The sequence below is a fragment of the Haliotis asinina genome, chromosome 4 (assembly GCF_037392515.1).
Source record: "Haliotis asinina isolate JCU_RB_2024 chromosome 4, JCU_Hal_asi_v2, whole genome shotgun sequence".
Taxonomy (NCBI): domain Eukaryota; kingdom Metazoa; phylum Mollusca; class Gastropoda; order Lepetellida; family Haliotidae; genus Haliotis; species Haliotis asinina.
In genome coordinates, this window is record NC_090283.1 from 71375506 (window position 1) to 71391054 (window position 15549).

General features: G+C 41.3%; 1 protein-coding gene across 1 annotated transcript; it reads right to left on the minus strand.

Annotated features, from left to right (window-relative positions):
* Positions 1–7675: 7675 nt before the first annotated feature.
* On the minus strand, positions 7676–10208 carry LOC137282697 (ATP-sensitive inward rectifier potassium channel 12-like). Its single transcript, XM_067814484.1, has one exon. The coding sequence runs from the start codon at positions 9115–9117 to the stop codon at positions 8056–8058; it is 1062 nt and encodes a 353-aa protein (XP_067670585.1). The 5' UTR covers positions 9118–10208; the 3' UTR covers positions 7676–8055.
* Positions 10209–15549: the final 5341 nt, after the last annotated feature.

Sequence of the window (15549 nt, forward strand, 5' to 3'; positions counted from 1 at the left end):
GAACGTACCACAGACGGCCAGGAACTGAAGCCTCTATCCCCAACGTGTCGCTGTAGAAGACCCGAATTGTATGGACGAGAGAGTGTAGTTTTATGCCACTTTTAGCAAGATTCCAGCAATGTCATGGCGGTTGACAAAAGAGCTAGGCTTCACACACTGTTAGCATGTGGGAAATCGAACTCGGGACTTGGGCGTGACGAGAAAACCCTTTAACCACTAGGCTACCCCATCGTCATGAAACCATGGCGATACTATGGTAACAATTGTTAGGAAGCATGGAACTAAGTGACGGTCACCCTACTCTGGTAAATTTTACTTTGAAATGGATTCATGGATTCCGGGTGAGAGGTAGGTGCTAGGTATCCTGCTGTGTTTGAAGACAATAAGCTAATGTCGAATGAGGCTCCACGTTTGCGCATTCACCCTATAGTTGTACTAATCGCTGGTCGCTCTTGTAGCAGCTTGTTCGACTAGTTCATTCAATGCGTATGGTTTTGCGCTGTTTTGCGCAATATTCCAGCAGTGGACATCAGAAATGGGCTTCACGCATTGCACGAACGCATTGAACCCGGGTCTTCAGCGTGACGAGCCAACGCCAAAAGGCTACCCCGCTGCTCTTGACAGTCTGGACCAGACAATCTGATGATCAACAGCATGAACATCGATCTACGCAATTGGGAACCGGTGACATGTGTCAACTAAGTCCACGAGCCTGACCACCCCGTTAGTCGACTCATACGACAAGCATATTCTCATTTTGTGGAAAGCATGAGTTGTTGAAGGCCTGTTCTTCCCCGGATCTTAATGGATCAGACATTAAGATAGAAGATGAGACGCGAGTCTGTACCAACCACCCTACCCTACACCTCTCCTCATCACGTACCCAACACCACTGGACGACATCGTCCCCGGACAGCAAACTACAGCATGCGTTCACGCACATATAATATAATCTATACAATCTGAAACTCAACAGCCTGCCTCGCTTACTTAATAGGCACTGGGCGTTCAAACTTAACCCCCTCTCTCAACTCCATACTTATCGAACGGCTCTCACATAAGCTGTGTTTTCAAGAGCTTCTCCGGTGCAGCCATTATAGGTATATGATTACACCTCCGGTAACCTATGTAACAGACAGTATATACTTGATGTATTGGGTGGAAGATCGATGGAAGAAAGTTCCCTGACGTGGTATCTACAAAGGCTCTACATTTACACGAATATAATCAGGAACAGCTATAGCGTCTCTTTCTTGTGTTCAAGCGGTAATCAAACACGACGAACCCGTTGTGAAATTAACTGTACTAAAAAGAACAGAGCATTTATATTGATTCAAACCATTCTGTCCTGTTCTATTGAATTACGAGACGCCTCTAGCGCTACACAATGATTTTTTTATGGCCAAAATGAAGTATGTCTTGTCTAATTATTGTCGCCAACACACTATTTGTAAGACAGACTAAAAGACCAGCGAGTGCTACGGGCAGGGGAGATTTAGTTCTACGAACATTGACGTGTTGCTGGGGACTAGAGGCGTTTCCCGATAATCAATGCTGATTCAGCTCAATTGACAAATAATGAAAATGATCGACAAAGCATTTCTGAGCTGAGACAACGTCTGAATTTCTCTCCGACTTCCGTTCATTCTCGTCCCAATATAGAAATAACGAACTTAGCAACAGCCATAAACTGCGGGAGGCAGATTTTAAGACAATGCGTGAGTGTAGATGATAAAATCTCCTCTCGAGCTCAGCTTCCACCAGAAAATCAATTCATGGGAATTCAAGAATTATTACCTGTACAAATACAGTCAATACGCCCCTCACCTGAACCTGTGAGTTCTGTAACCCCGGTCTTAGAACATTAACTGTTAGGTAGTATGTTTTTATAATATAAAGAAAAACAATTCTGGTGGATTTTTCAAGTGGTATAACTATGAGCTATGACCTAAGGTCTAAAGACATTTACTGATTGGTAGTATATGTAAATAATGCAGACAAATGTGTTTTCAGGGAAAACATCCTATATTTACTACAAGTCCTCTTGGTCCTTAGGATGGCGATCTTCCTTCAGATGTTGACAATCTATAGTCTTTATTGTGTTGTCCATAATATTGTGTTGTCCATAATATTGTGTTGTCCATGTCCTCTATAGATACAAATGCTTTAGATTTAATTACTAGAACTTTTTATCTATATATGCGATATTCTAGCTGTTTTACTCAGTCATTTGTTGACACGTTTTTATAATTTACCTTTAATTATTATGAATTTATGACTTGATTTTAGTCACGATGTGACAACAATATTGCCAAAGTGACTTAAAACTTTAACTCACTCACTCATTCGTTATTCCTGGAAAGGCATGACCGCTGATTCACTACTTTGTTATATAACTGTTGGAACTAGATCAATTTTAGAAACTGCTGGTAACCAGATTTATTTTGTGTGCTTTTACACAAAAAGTAGCTTGCAAGTATATCAAATGGGGCATCACACGTGAGTGATCACGTTGCAAGAGGCTGACGGTTTCAGAAAAGTCAATAATAAGATGTGTTCCTTCAGACCAAATCAATATTGAGGAGCTCTTAATGAACATTCACGAATGTCTGGCTACTTCTCATGTTGTTTTGTCTACTGTGTAATTAAATCTGAATTACAATTTACGAGAGACGTGTGTGCCAAGAAAAGACATTCAGAAAGTTAAGCGTGGTTCTGAGGGCTGTGATCTAAGACACACAAGACGATGAACGATGTAGGTCGATGTAAATTGTATGTTGTCGTAAACACAAATAATGTTTGCAGTACAGTGCTTAGTAGCAGTACTTTGGTGGGTTAATGGACTAGACAGAAGTAGTTGGGTGCACAAAAAGCAGGAACTATCAGGTAATGGCTACAGTGAAGGAATGAATGCGTTTTACGCCGCACCGAACATAATTCCAGTTTTACCCTCATATACTGAAACTGTGTCACATGAATGAATATGTTTTTCGCCACTTGTTTGCAATATTATACCAAAATTTCATGATACACCTGAAATGCATTACACATTGTACCTGTGTGGGGAATCGAACCCGAGTCTTTGCCGTGACGAACGAACGCTTTAAACAAAAGACAAAACCTCACCTAACCCTACCTGAGTCGCATCAGAAATGATGTCACATCAGCTCGCCCACTGCGGTCAGACAATCCAACCGATAAAGTTAAACACGTTTTGTTTGATTCCATGTTTTTAGCAGTGCGAAACACACATCTCAGCTGTGGACAACAGAAACGGGTCTCGCATCCCGTATCTATGTTGCCTGCTTTGACGACCAAGATACCCTATGGCATCATATAAAATTATGTGAGTATGTGAGTGACTTGATATTTAACGTCACATCGGCAATATTTCAGTCATATCGTGATAGGGACATTTTCAATATGTTAAAGATAAATATATTATAACTTAAAAACCAGTCGTCGATGGACAGTAATACTACAAGTGCATCACATATATTAAGCCAAAACTCGCATGTTACAATACAACACATAAACAAATTGTTATAATTTGTGTTTTCAGTTTTCATATTTACTATGTTACTAAATCTAGACTAAACTTTATGAATGAGTGAGTGAGTGAGTGAGTAAGTTATAATTTAACGTCACATCGGCAATATTTGAGCTATGTCGTGACGAAAACAAACATGATTACAAAGAATATGTATATAATTACTATAAAACCCGTCGTCAAAGTACCGTAAAACAGCTAGAATATTACTATTCGAATTTTAAAACTAGCATATGAAGTTAAAACTAACAGCACAACTTGGACAAGGCATAATATAAAAATAGGCTACACATCGTCAGCAGCTGAAATCTGATCACCATACCAGGGACCATAGAGACTTACAGTACTTTCGTTACCCGCATGGACCCTAGATGGATTTACGTCATCCTTCAGATGGAGATTTTTTAGCAAATTAGCCCTACATTAAAATAACAAAAAAATGTACGATTAAACAAAAAGTTCCTTGGAGGATGAAACTTTGAAATGTCTATCCCTTGTGATGGAGAAATCAATACAGTCAAGGAAGCAAGGATAGGAAGTGAAAGTAGGGAAAGCAAATGAAAGAAAATGCAATAGGCTTTGCCGGCAACTCTGCAGAGCAATGGAGCTCATACATGTCGGTGCTGTATTTAGTAGGACGCCACACTGAAGTGATTACCGTCGACAAACTATTGCTAAAAGCTTTAGGTCACAGAGCAATTATTATTATCATTAATAGATTTGATATTTACTCAGGAAATCAAACAAATGTCAAACATGCTGTTCACATGCACCATGCAAATAGATATACATACATAATGCGTACATAATGTACGTACATACTGTGTGCGCACGTGAGAAATCGTGTAATTGCCCACGTGCACATGCCCAGTTTGTACATGCGGTAATTATAATATTATATCAAGCTGACAGGTTTAGCAGATGTAAATGTAAAATAGTTTTTACATCTCAGGGCTGATTAAATGCTCCCTGATCCTGGACAAACAAATAAATACATAAAGCATACTAGGTAGTTGTACAGACCCGTCAATGAGTCAACGACTACGAACTCATCGATTTAGGTAACCTGCATTGCAATGAAGACATAACGCCCGTCGACTGAATTTGGGTCAATCTTGAAAGTTTCAATTTTAATCTTGAAAGTTTCAATTTTTTTTACTATGATAGCATCTGCCAACCTTTGCTCATGTGGCAGCTATGGCACAAAAACGTGTTTAGAAGAAGATTTGTGGTTGAATGTGCCAGGAATACCGTTAATGGTGGAACTGAGTATATGTGTTGATTGGGCTTGTCATCATATGGTAGGAACAATGTCGACGTAAACTCTAAACTCACTCATTCATTATTGTCAGACTGACTTTGTTAGGATATTTTGACTGAGTTTTCTTCTAACCACTGAATTAAGGTGAAAATATAAAGCTCTTGCATTCACTGTTCTCAGCAAACAGCCCCATACTACAACCATGCGAACGCCATGATGTTTTACTACCCGAAAAGTGTGGAAGTTGCAGGTTAATTTGCATATGATATGAGGGTTGTCAATGTGAGGCTAAAGCTGGAAACTTCACCGATGTTGCCTCGACTTCGTTCGTGGCGGTTTAAAAACCTGATACATAATATAAAAATTCCTAAGTATCCTTTTGTCACCCGTGATCGGCTGTGGAAACGGTAGATCACCACTCTGCTTATCGTGTGTCTGTGGTAGAAATAACTGGCTGAAAATTGACAACTTATCTTCGACATAAAACTACCGATTGATCTCGCGACAAGTCCAGTCTTGATGCTTGCCTACGTCTTTAGATACTGGAGATTTGCCGAGCGCTTCATATGTTGTCACTTTGGCGTCCAGCGTTCGATTATCTGAACACCAAATATGACTATTTCCATGGCCAGTTATCTGCGTCACTGTAAATAATTAACCGTGATTTTCGCTCGATAAATTGTTCGTGCTGTCGCTGAAACTTGCTAAATACACCAAATATGTTCAAAGTTGATCCTAGTTGGCAGTAACATGCGAAGATCCGGGTTAGAGTCTGCCTGCCTGCCTGCGCGCCAGTCCGTCCGTCCGTCCATCTATCTTGTGCAGGTAGAAATGGTAGTAGTGCAGGTATTTTTTAACTTAAATTCTTTCAACTCATAGTGCAGTACAACAATGAAGTTTTAAAATAACAAAAGACGCATTTCAGCTTTGTGGTCTGGCATTTTCGTGAGGTAAACATGTTTATGTGTGCACATTTCTACCGTCCTACACAAATCAGCCTTAAGCCGCACAACATAGTTCTGTAAATGCTGAAGTGCAGAACTAACAATCTACATTTCCCGCGAAACGTTAAACAAACACGTGCTGCGCAATTGATTTACATAGACAGGTTTATATTGATCAAAGTGCACGCTGGCTGCCGCGCATTGTGTTGATCCTTTTCCTCTCTCGGCTGTGAGGAGGTGGGGGAGGGGGCGAGTCGTGTTTTCAGACACGGGTAAATGCTCGTGGGGAGACGGGTTATGCGTGTGGGGAGGAATGTTGGCAAATAAGCAGGTAAGTCGATCCTCCGCAACATGGACTCCTCCCACGTGAACATCTTGGTCAATAGTCGTCTATCACTGACATCGACTGACAAATAAACCCATCCACAGCGGCATAAGCAGCACGTTTGAAATTAGAACAGGCTGATAAATCAGTAGTTTGTCTCACACTCCCAGGGCCTAGATTTTAGAAATTCTCTTAGCGCTAAGACAGTCGTAAGTGCCATACATGAACATCAACTAACGACTATTTTAGCGCTAACTGAGTTTCGAAAATCTACGTCACTGAACCATACTATTTTCCCTACAAATATTTTCGTAACCTTCGCTAGAACTTTGCAAACGACACACAAAACAACAACAACAACAAAATGGAAGACACACACACACACACACACACACACACAAAACAAAACAAATAAAAAACAACAAAAAACAAAAACAACAGATTTAGAGTTGTTCATCTCCCTTCCATCGACTTGAATTCGCAAAACATCGGTAATTTCCGTAAATCATACGTGAGTCAATGTTATTCGAGATAAAGAAGTACAACCACGAAGTACCGAATGAGTTGCCATTGTCAACGGGGTGCATTGCAATGGTCCTCGCTTGTAAGCAGGGTACATTTAAAATAACAGAAGAGCGCTTAGCAAATCAGGAAGCGACATTTATTTGTGAGGTAAGATAACAACCCATGACCCCCTCGGACCAGTTAGCAACTTGTAGTATTGACTGTGAAGAGGGTAGGTTAAGGGTATGTGCTGTCCCCTGTCCCCTTCGCATACTGTACAAATGACTTTATCTTACCTCGCACGTGAATGTCGCTTTCTGATTGGCTACGCGCTATCATATATACACTTTAATGTCACCACCCGTGACGCCATGTTTGTTTACGCTGTGAAAGTAGTCCCTAAAATTTGCATATGACCTGCCTCATCTGCATTGGTATCCGTATATGACCCCAACGGATACCGAAAATGTCCGTTGACTTTATCCTGCCGAGAACACTATCAACTGTATGATAAATGCATTGTATTGGCTCTTTGAATGAAGACAAATTTCCCTTGCGAGACAATAACGTTTGTCTGATGGCATGAACAGCCCATGCTGTATGGCCGGGTGACGGAATCGGGTGGTGAAATTTGATGATTGCTCTTGTTGCATGTCATCGAGTCACAGTTTCCTGTGCAGATAGACCAAGATAGACGGGCACAAACACACACACACATAAAACAAATCAAACACAAACATACACACACACAGAGATACACAGAGATACACAGAGATATACAGACACATACAGATACGTGCACTCACTCACCAAAGAAACACACACACTGGTGGCAGTAAACTGAGGAGACGTTTGATCTGATGCCTTGCATGCGGTAGGTAATACAAGGCGACAAGAGTTATGTCCCTTCCTTGAAACTGGTACGTCAATCAGCACAAACCCAATTTTCACCGACATGAACACAAGTCTCAGGCCCGCATCTCTTCAGACTCTAAGGATCTCATACATGAGGGATCCTGATGTGAAGAGGCTTAAATCCCCTAAGGCAAGTACTTACTTGTGAAAGACAACTGTATCAAACAATCTGATTGAATATGATGTAGTTTCCTTTTTTCAAGAAAAAATAATAAAACATATCAATAAAAGAGGACACTTCTATTCCTCTTCTGAAGGCAGTGCATACATAACCGTGAGTGAGTTTTGTTTTTCGCCTCGTTTTGCTATATTTCAGCAATATCAAGGCGGTGGACACCACAAATGTGCTAAACACATTGCACCCATATCGAGGATCGAACCCGTGTCTTGGTTGTGACGAGTGAACGCTTTAACCACTACGCTAGATTATAGGTGAACATGTTCATATTCAGTATAATCGTAAAGGTACCCATGAATACACATTATAACCCATGAACAGGTATTATACAAAATAAACAATTAAAGACAATCCCTGAGTCCTCTAGCACAACTCGCCTCAGTCCGACAGGCTGTACAACGTCTGTCTGGTCCGTTTTCTGGTAGTTTGTTTTGCCCGCCAGGCCTCGGCACTCATCATTGGAGTGCAGGGCGTGGGGCACTTCATTCCATAATAACGGAAATCAACTTCATACTTAGCCACGGGGTCTCTTGTTTTAAACATGGGTTGAAAGCGATGTCCCCAGTCTATCTCACGAGGAAGATACGATGTTCGTGCTTGAAAACTTAAACTTGTGGAAGCAATGGAACCTTCAAGAACAAGAATAATTTCAAACTTCCTCTCCTTCAAAGTGTGGGGAGACATGGTCCACAATGGACTCGACTCGTCGATAACATGGATGATTGTTGTCGGCCACCATAGATGCATTCGGCCCCCGCTTTCCTCGAAACCCAACTTCAGGTCTTCGGAACTCTGCGGAAGAAGTTCACCTTCCTCTGCGTATTCCTGTTTGAAGAAGATGGCTCTCACTTGAGCTGATACGATCTCCGACTTCCTTATGTTCCCGACTCGGAACAACAAACACAGCTCAGCGTTAAGCAGACACACACACGCACGGTCACTGAAGAAAACAGTCTTTCTTCTGCTCTTTGGAATTTGGATTTTAGCGAGCACGGCTCCAGCAAGTAGTGCCTGAAGCATAGCGCCCACCAAAGACTGCAGCACCAACAGAAACACGCCGAGCTCACATTTCTCGCTGACGGAGCGATACCCATAGCCTATTGTTGTCTGTGTCTCCATGGAAAACAAAAGCACTGATACAAAACTGTGCACGTTCCAGACGCAAGGAGTCCTGTTATCTTGATGGTTGTCCAGATCGCCGTGCCACTTCATGAGCGCGAACCAGAGGAGAGCAAATGTGCACCAACTGAGGAGAAAACCACTGAAAAATATACACAACACCCAACGCCATTGAAGTTCCAGGAAAGTCGTGAATACGTCTAAGAGGTAATATAACCTTTGTTTTTCAATATTGACACATTTGATATTAGTTGATCCGGACTTATTGATAAGGCGCCGTGAAGGATTAGGTAAATCTGGCTTCGATGAAAAGTAATTCATGTTTGTCTTTCACGAAGTATTAGAACATCAGACATGCACCCTGAGTGTCAAAATATACCTCCTATGCTTATATAGCCAAATAATTTCTAATTTGCGTTGACCTGCCCTGCTGACATTTCGTGGTCCTCACATGTCAGTAAACATGAAGCGCTTCCTGTGGATGCCCGTGAAACGATGGTATGTGCACCTATATAGCTGCATCATAATGGAGGTCTGTTGTCACTGTAGTGTCAAACGTGAAGTCAAGAGTGAAGTCAACAATCTCTCATCACGTGACGCTGAAAACGGAAGTGTTTTCCCCACTTGTGTTTAAGGTCCAGCTACCTGCCTATTTTACACTGAATCTATTCACGGCAGGCGAATTACGTCGATCCACTAGATCATCACCAGTTCGTATGGTTAATTAATTTGATAAACACTTCAGCGGATGGGGGATGTCTGCAAACCTGGATCAAAGTAGGTAATGGATTTACACAGCTCACTGAATCATTTACAGGGCACACACTGTAAAATGATGATTGAAATCACCGGATAAATATACCTGAAACCACCATATCACAACCTCAGACATTCCCAGATTGTAGCGTTTATCAGTACGTATCCACATGACAGTGTTGAGGTGTGAGAAGACTATGCCTCATCATTACCATCGAATCAGCAAGTTATTCTGTCATCTCCACCACATCACGACAAGCATGGCCCCGGGTATGTGAAATAGGTAAATCCAGCCTTGTCCATTAATGCAGGTTGGGAAAGATCCATGATGTTAAGTATTCGTTTTATCAATACGATGCAGTTAGTCTTCACTTGCAGCCAGTAGATCCTCCGGTTACCAAGCTGACATGCTGTCCCATCTTCATATGCGTGTCGGTGACAGATGACCAATCAATATTTTCACTCACTGTCACCTTTTTCACAGTATTTACTCAAGGTAGGTCCTGGGCGCTGAAACACCCGTAATGCGATACCACAAGTAAATAAAGAACACCATTATGTGCAAGTCTTATGTACACGAGACTTGTGGCCCGGAGTACTAGATGAAGGAAAACTGAGGTTTGAGCTTTACAGACACGCGCTCATGAACTGGGTAGGCGAGGGAGTGCGCCTTCAGAATGGACAGGGTAGCAGGTGGGGGGCTATTTATAGGTATTGTACCAAGGCAGTGACAGGAGATTCAAATCATACGCACGCTTCGGTGATCTTCAAAGGACATATTTATACAACGTTGGCAAGTGGAGAGGTTGTGTCACAAATCGTATGCTCTGTTTGGTGATGGATATAACAATTTCATTTTTCAACGTTTCACTGCCGTTTGATAGAAAACGTGCGTAAAACTGCGTATATGTATGGCCATACCGATATACCGGTGTATTGAATGCCCTGAGATCAAAGAATGTGGATATTGATGAACAGATAACATTCAGAATATGCTTTTGTTTCATTATTAACCTTGTAATGATCTTAACATATTCCACCTGTGATCATGGTAATGTCTGTTTTATCATACAGAGGTTGGGCGTTATCTTTCCATAGGTTTCAGATGTGTTTAGTTTCTTATAGTAACAAGACCAGTTAAAGTTTCAGCACGGATGTAGTTAGTTATTCACAATCATAGATGTTTATGGTGAATGTGACGACTTTCTTTCTGTAATGGATTCGTGTGAGAGCATCTACGTAAACGGGATATTTTTCATTTTCCACATTTTATTTTGTATAAATGAAATTCGATTGGACGTGGTACCCTGGTGGACCATAACAAACTTATGTGAACGTTTCGGAACGCGAATATGGTGATACATACACCATCTCTGAGCAGCATTTTCGAAGTTAGGAAGTCTTTATAGATACCAACTACTTTTTTCGTGATACAACGTTAAAAAGCCTGTCTCGAAACGTGGATACTAAATTAGCGGGGAAAAAACACAGACTAAAAGGAAAATAAACAAAACATAATTTCCATAACATTTCTTTCATAAACACATGTAAACTAAACAGTTCGATTGAGTTAGGTTACCTCTCACTCAAGGACACACACAAACACACACATGACGTGGAGTACCACACGGTTTGAACACAGAGTGATTGAGGCTCCCTGAAATGCTTGGGGACAAGTACACAGTCAGTACCTCTTTACGGCTAACGAAAGCGAATGAGACGAGGTTATCAGTGCAGAAAGAACGCAGTATGTCTGACACACTGACTTGGTGGTGGAAAGGGGAATAGCACATTTTCATATTATTCAGGTAGTCGACTCACACCTATCGGGAAGTTCAAACGTGTAATCGGAAAATACTGATTGCTAGTTGTTGGTGTTCTAATTTAGAACTAATTTGGCTTAACCCAGAAATATCTACTCAGAAATATGTAGTGTGGAGCTATCGAACAAGAAAGAAATGTTGCAGATGAACACTTTACAATGAAATGAACCAATACCAGCAGATAAACACTTTACTATGAAATGAACCAATGCCAGCAGATAAACACTTTACTATGAAATGAACCAATACCAGCAGATAAACACTTTACTATGAAATGAACCAATATCAGCAGATAAACACTTTACAATGAAATGAACCAATACCAGCAGATAAACACTTTACAATGAAATGAACCAATACCAGCAGATAAACACTTTACAATGAAATGAACCAATACCAGCAGATAAACACTTTACAATGAAATGAACCAATACCAGCAGATAAACACTTTACTATGAAATGAACCAATACCAGCAGATAAACACTTTACAATGAAATGAACCAATACCAGCAGATAAACACTTTACTATGAAATGAACCAGGATGATGATCACTAATCATATACAAGCGAGCGAGCGAGCGAGCGACTTCCAATATTCCAGCTCTAGGTCGGCAGTCTGTAAACAATTGAGTCTGGGCCAGACATGCCAGTGGTCAACAGCATGAGCATCGATCTGCGCAATGGGGAACCGATAACATGTGTCAGCCAAATCAGGAAGCCTGACCACCCGATCCCGTTAGCCGCCTCTTACGACAAGGATACTAGCCTTTCTAATCAAACACAAAGCAGAATGCCCCGGGTGTTGTGGTATGCACATGTAATTCATTGGCAGCACAAATATGATGCGGGAATATATAACTCCCTTGCATTGTTAATAACAAAAACATTATTGGTAATATTTTTTACCCAACAGCAACCGCGGTCAAACATCCCAAACAGGCCGAAACGGACGAGGTTCAACGTCAAGGGTAAAATCACTATCTACACACAACTGCTGGTCCTAGAGAAATGTGATGGTAAAAGCATGATCTTCACACAACTGCCGGTCTTGGTGTAATGTGGTATGGTATAAGCATGCGCGTGTCTGGCTACATGGTGCTAGAATCTTCCAGAGAGGTTCATGCCATGCTGTATTGGCTCATACCTGTTCAGGTAGGGGCCAGATTTCAGTTGATTCAAAAAGCAGTAAAAACACAGAACCATTCACACTGCTGCTTTTACAATATTTAATATCAAGCTTTAAAATACAACCATACCTATATTAACCCTTTAAGGATTGTATTTGTGGGTTAAATATAATACCAAGAATTTGTTATCGGGAAATTAGCTTGGATCGCATACCTTAAATGGCAGAAGCACCTTGTCATCTTGATTCCGTGTATGTCATCAGTCTTCACATTTCATTATTAAACATAATGCAAAAATTACAACCATGGGAATGGATATATTAATATATTCGTGTAGAACGTTACTCAGTGACAATCTAGACGATCGAAAATTACCAATGCAATTTGAGTTGATTTAATTCAGAATTGCGTTGCTTTCACATGTTATGTTTCGACGAAGCACACACACACACACACACACACACACACACACACACACACGCACGCACATACACCCATAGGGGAAAAGAAAACTACTATACAGGACAAAAAGCGCTCCGAATCAATAATGAAGATTTCTTATTCAAATATTTTATTTACGTACATCATACATTATGTAAGCAAGCCACGCGGCATAACGAGCACCATTGAGCAGTAGCAGAAACTAGGTACACAATTTGCGCACTAATTTGCCATTCAACACAACCTGAGGTAATGTCCCACAATGATTAGCAAGTCGTCGACGGGGATCTCTCTATCCCTTCGATCTGAATGTAGGTTCAACAATCTTCAAGCACTATGGTCTCTTGACTTCACGGCTCTCTTGGCTGCGCGTACTCCTCAGGCATACTGGTGGAGGAGAGTTGACACCAACTCCTCGGTTCTCAGGGGGATTGTCATGACTAACTTGCTTCTTGAAACGTCTTGACCGAAGAATCGCAGATGTTGTTGATTCTGCTGTCTCCCCTCAGTGTGATATTATGGCCGTTTCATAGACTTGGTGGATACATAGGAGGCACTCTTCTCATTCTCATGGGTGGTAGAACTACATCTGGAGTGCATCAAGGGGACTGAGTTCCCTTGAGCTTTCCAGTTGCGTATGTCGCATCAAAGTAACTAAAGAGATCCTCGAGGTCATCTGGTGTATTGTCTTTCAGGGAACTCATCCCTGAACTGATATCGTCCATGGGGAGGATGACAAGAGCATCGGACATACTACGAAAATGACTAACAGTGCCATCTTCTTTGTAAGCCTGAACCAGTTCAGGTTCAGGTACCTTAGGCCATTTACTTTGAGTCAGATGATAAAAGTAGTCCTGAGTACGCGCATGCTCACCTACCACACACTTAACAGTTGTGGGTCTACGCCGAAGTCTAACTCTTCACATTTGTTAACAACGACATTTCTTCAGAAACACAGAGATTTACCTGACATCATAACATTCACATAAACGATACTAGCGTTATCCAAAACAGTACGAATACAATTAATAAACTTGTTTGTACAGGCCACAGACATTCATGCGCCAAGTATTTGAAGCTACAAAGTATCTAAGGGAGCTTTCAGAAGCAAATACCGCCACTCTAATCGAAGAACTGGGTATCATAGACGAGAAATTGCTCAGTATTGTTAGTGGTGATCGCAGTGGTCCATGGCTCTTCGATATGCAGGTTGTGTAGAAACGTGGATGCTGACCTGTGATGCCGGATGCTGCGTTTTACAGTACCTAGTCTTCCAACTTTAGCATGGGCATCCTTAAGCTTGTAGCGCGTCGGCATGAATATTTTCTGGTAAGTCTAGGGCAACCCTGGCTTGGTCCTTCTGGTAACCTTCAGCACTAGAGCATCTCGGTAACCTCCCCTGCTGTCTCGTCTTCAGGATGACTATGTGGATAGTTGGTACAGGATCTTCCATCTGCAAAAGAATATATGTCATGAAAACTGATATTCATGTTTATGATTTTTATTTGATGATAGATATATGGAATCTGTATATCATTTGTTAAACCTACTGTCAAAGATGTCTTCACAGCCCCTCGGCAGATTCTGGCCGTACGAGAGCTACATTCACAGCGAATGTACGACTTTCCAGTGCTCTTCTTTGTGTATATAACACCTTAACTTAACACAACCCATTTTGTTGATTTGATTATTTAAACTTCTTATTGTCTTGAAGTCAGTTAATGTTCACCAATAATGAACCTTCACCCTCAATAATGTTTACAAACGAAATACTCAATTATTGAATGAACCTGTTATTCCTTGTCACTGATAATCTCAATTACTCAATTGGGGGTTTTGTCCAAAGGTCCTCATTTGTTTGGGGTTTTTTTTAACCTTGTCCCAGGGGTTTTCGTTCTAAGTGGCTTTTCTACCAGAGTTTTTTCTTCTTTTTTGTCCAACAATCATCATGACTTGTAGCAAGAAGGATCGTCACTTTTTATGACACAACTTACTACATGTATGTAGCTGACATTCTGAATCTTGAGATAACCTTGTTTGGAAAGGATGCAGAAACGACACGTGAACGATCATGGAGTAATGCCTCTCACTGGACAAGTACTCTGGACCAGACAACCCAAATAATCCAGTGACCAGTTATATGAAAATCGATCTACGCAAGTGGGATAAGATGACATGTGTCAGTTAGACAGCGAGTCTGTCCATCTGACCCCATTCGTCGCCTCTTACGACAAACATATGTTGCTGAAGGCCGATTGTAACCGGTACCTTCACGGATGATAAATGATTACTGTCATTATTGAGTAAAATGGACGAATTGCTGTTTAAGCTCATTTTAGGCCCGTGAAGGTCCGGGGTAGAATAGGCCTTCAGCTACCCATGCTTACCATAAAAGGCGACTGTGCTTGTATGAGGCGATTAACGGGTCGGATGGGCAGTCTCGCTGACTTGGTTTACACGTTAAGGGTTCCCCATAGCACAGATCGATGCTCATGCTGTTGATCACTGGATTGTCTGGTCCAGACTCGATTATTTACAGATCGCCTCCATATAGCGGGAATATTGCTGAGTGCGGCGTAAAACTAAACTCACTCACTGACTCAGT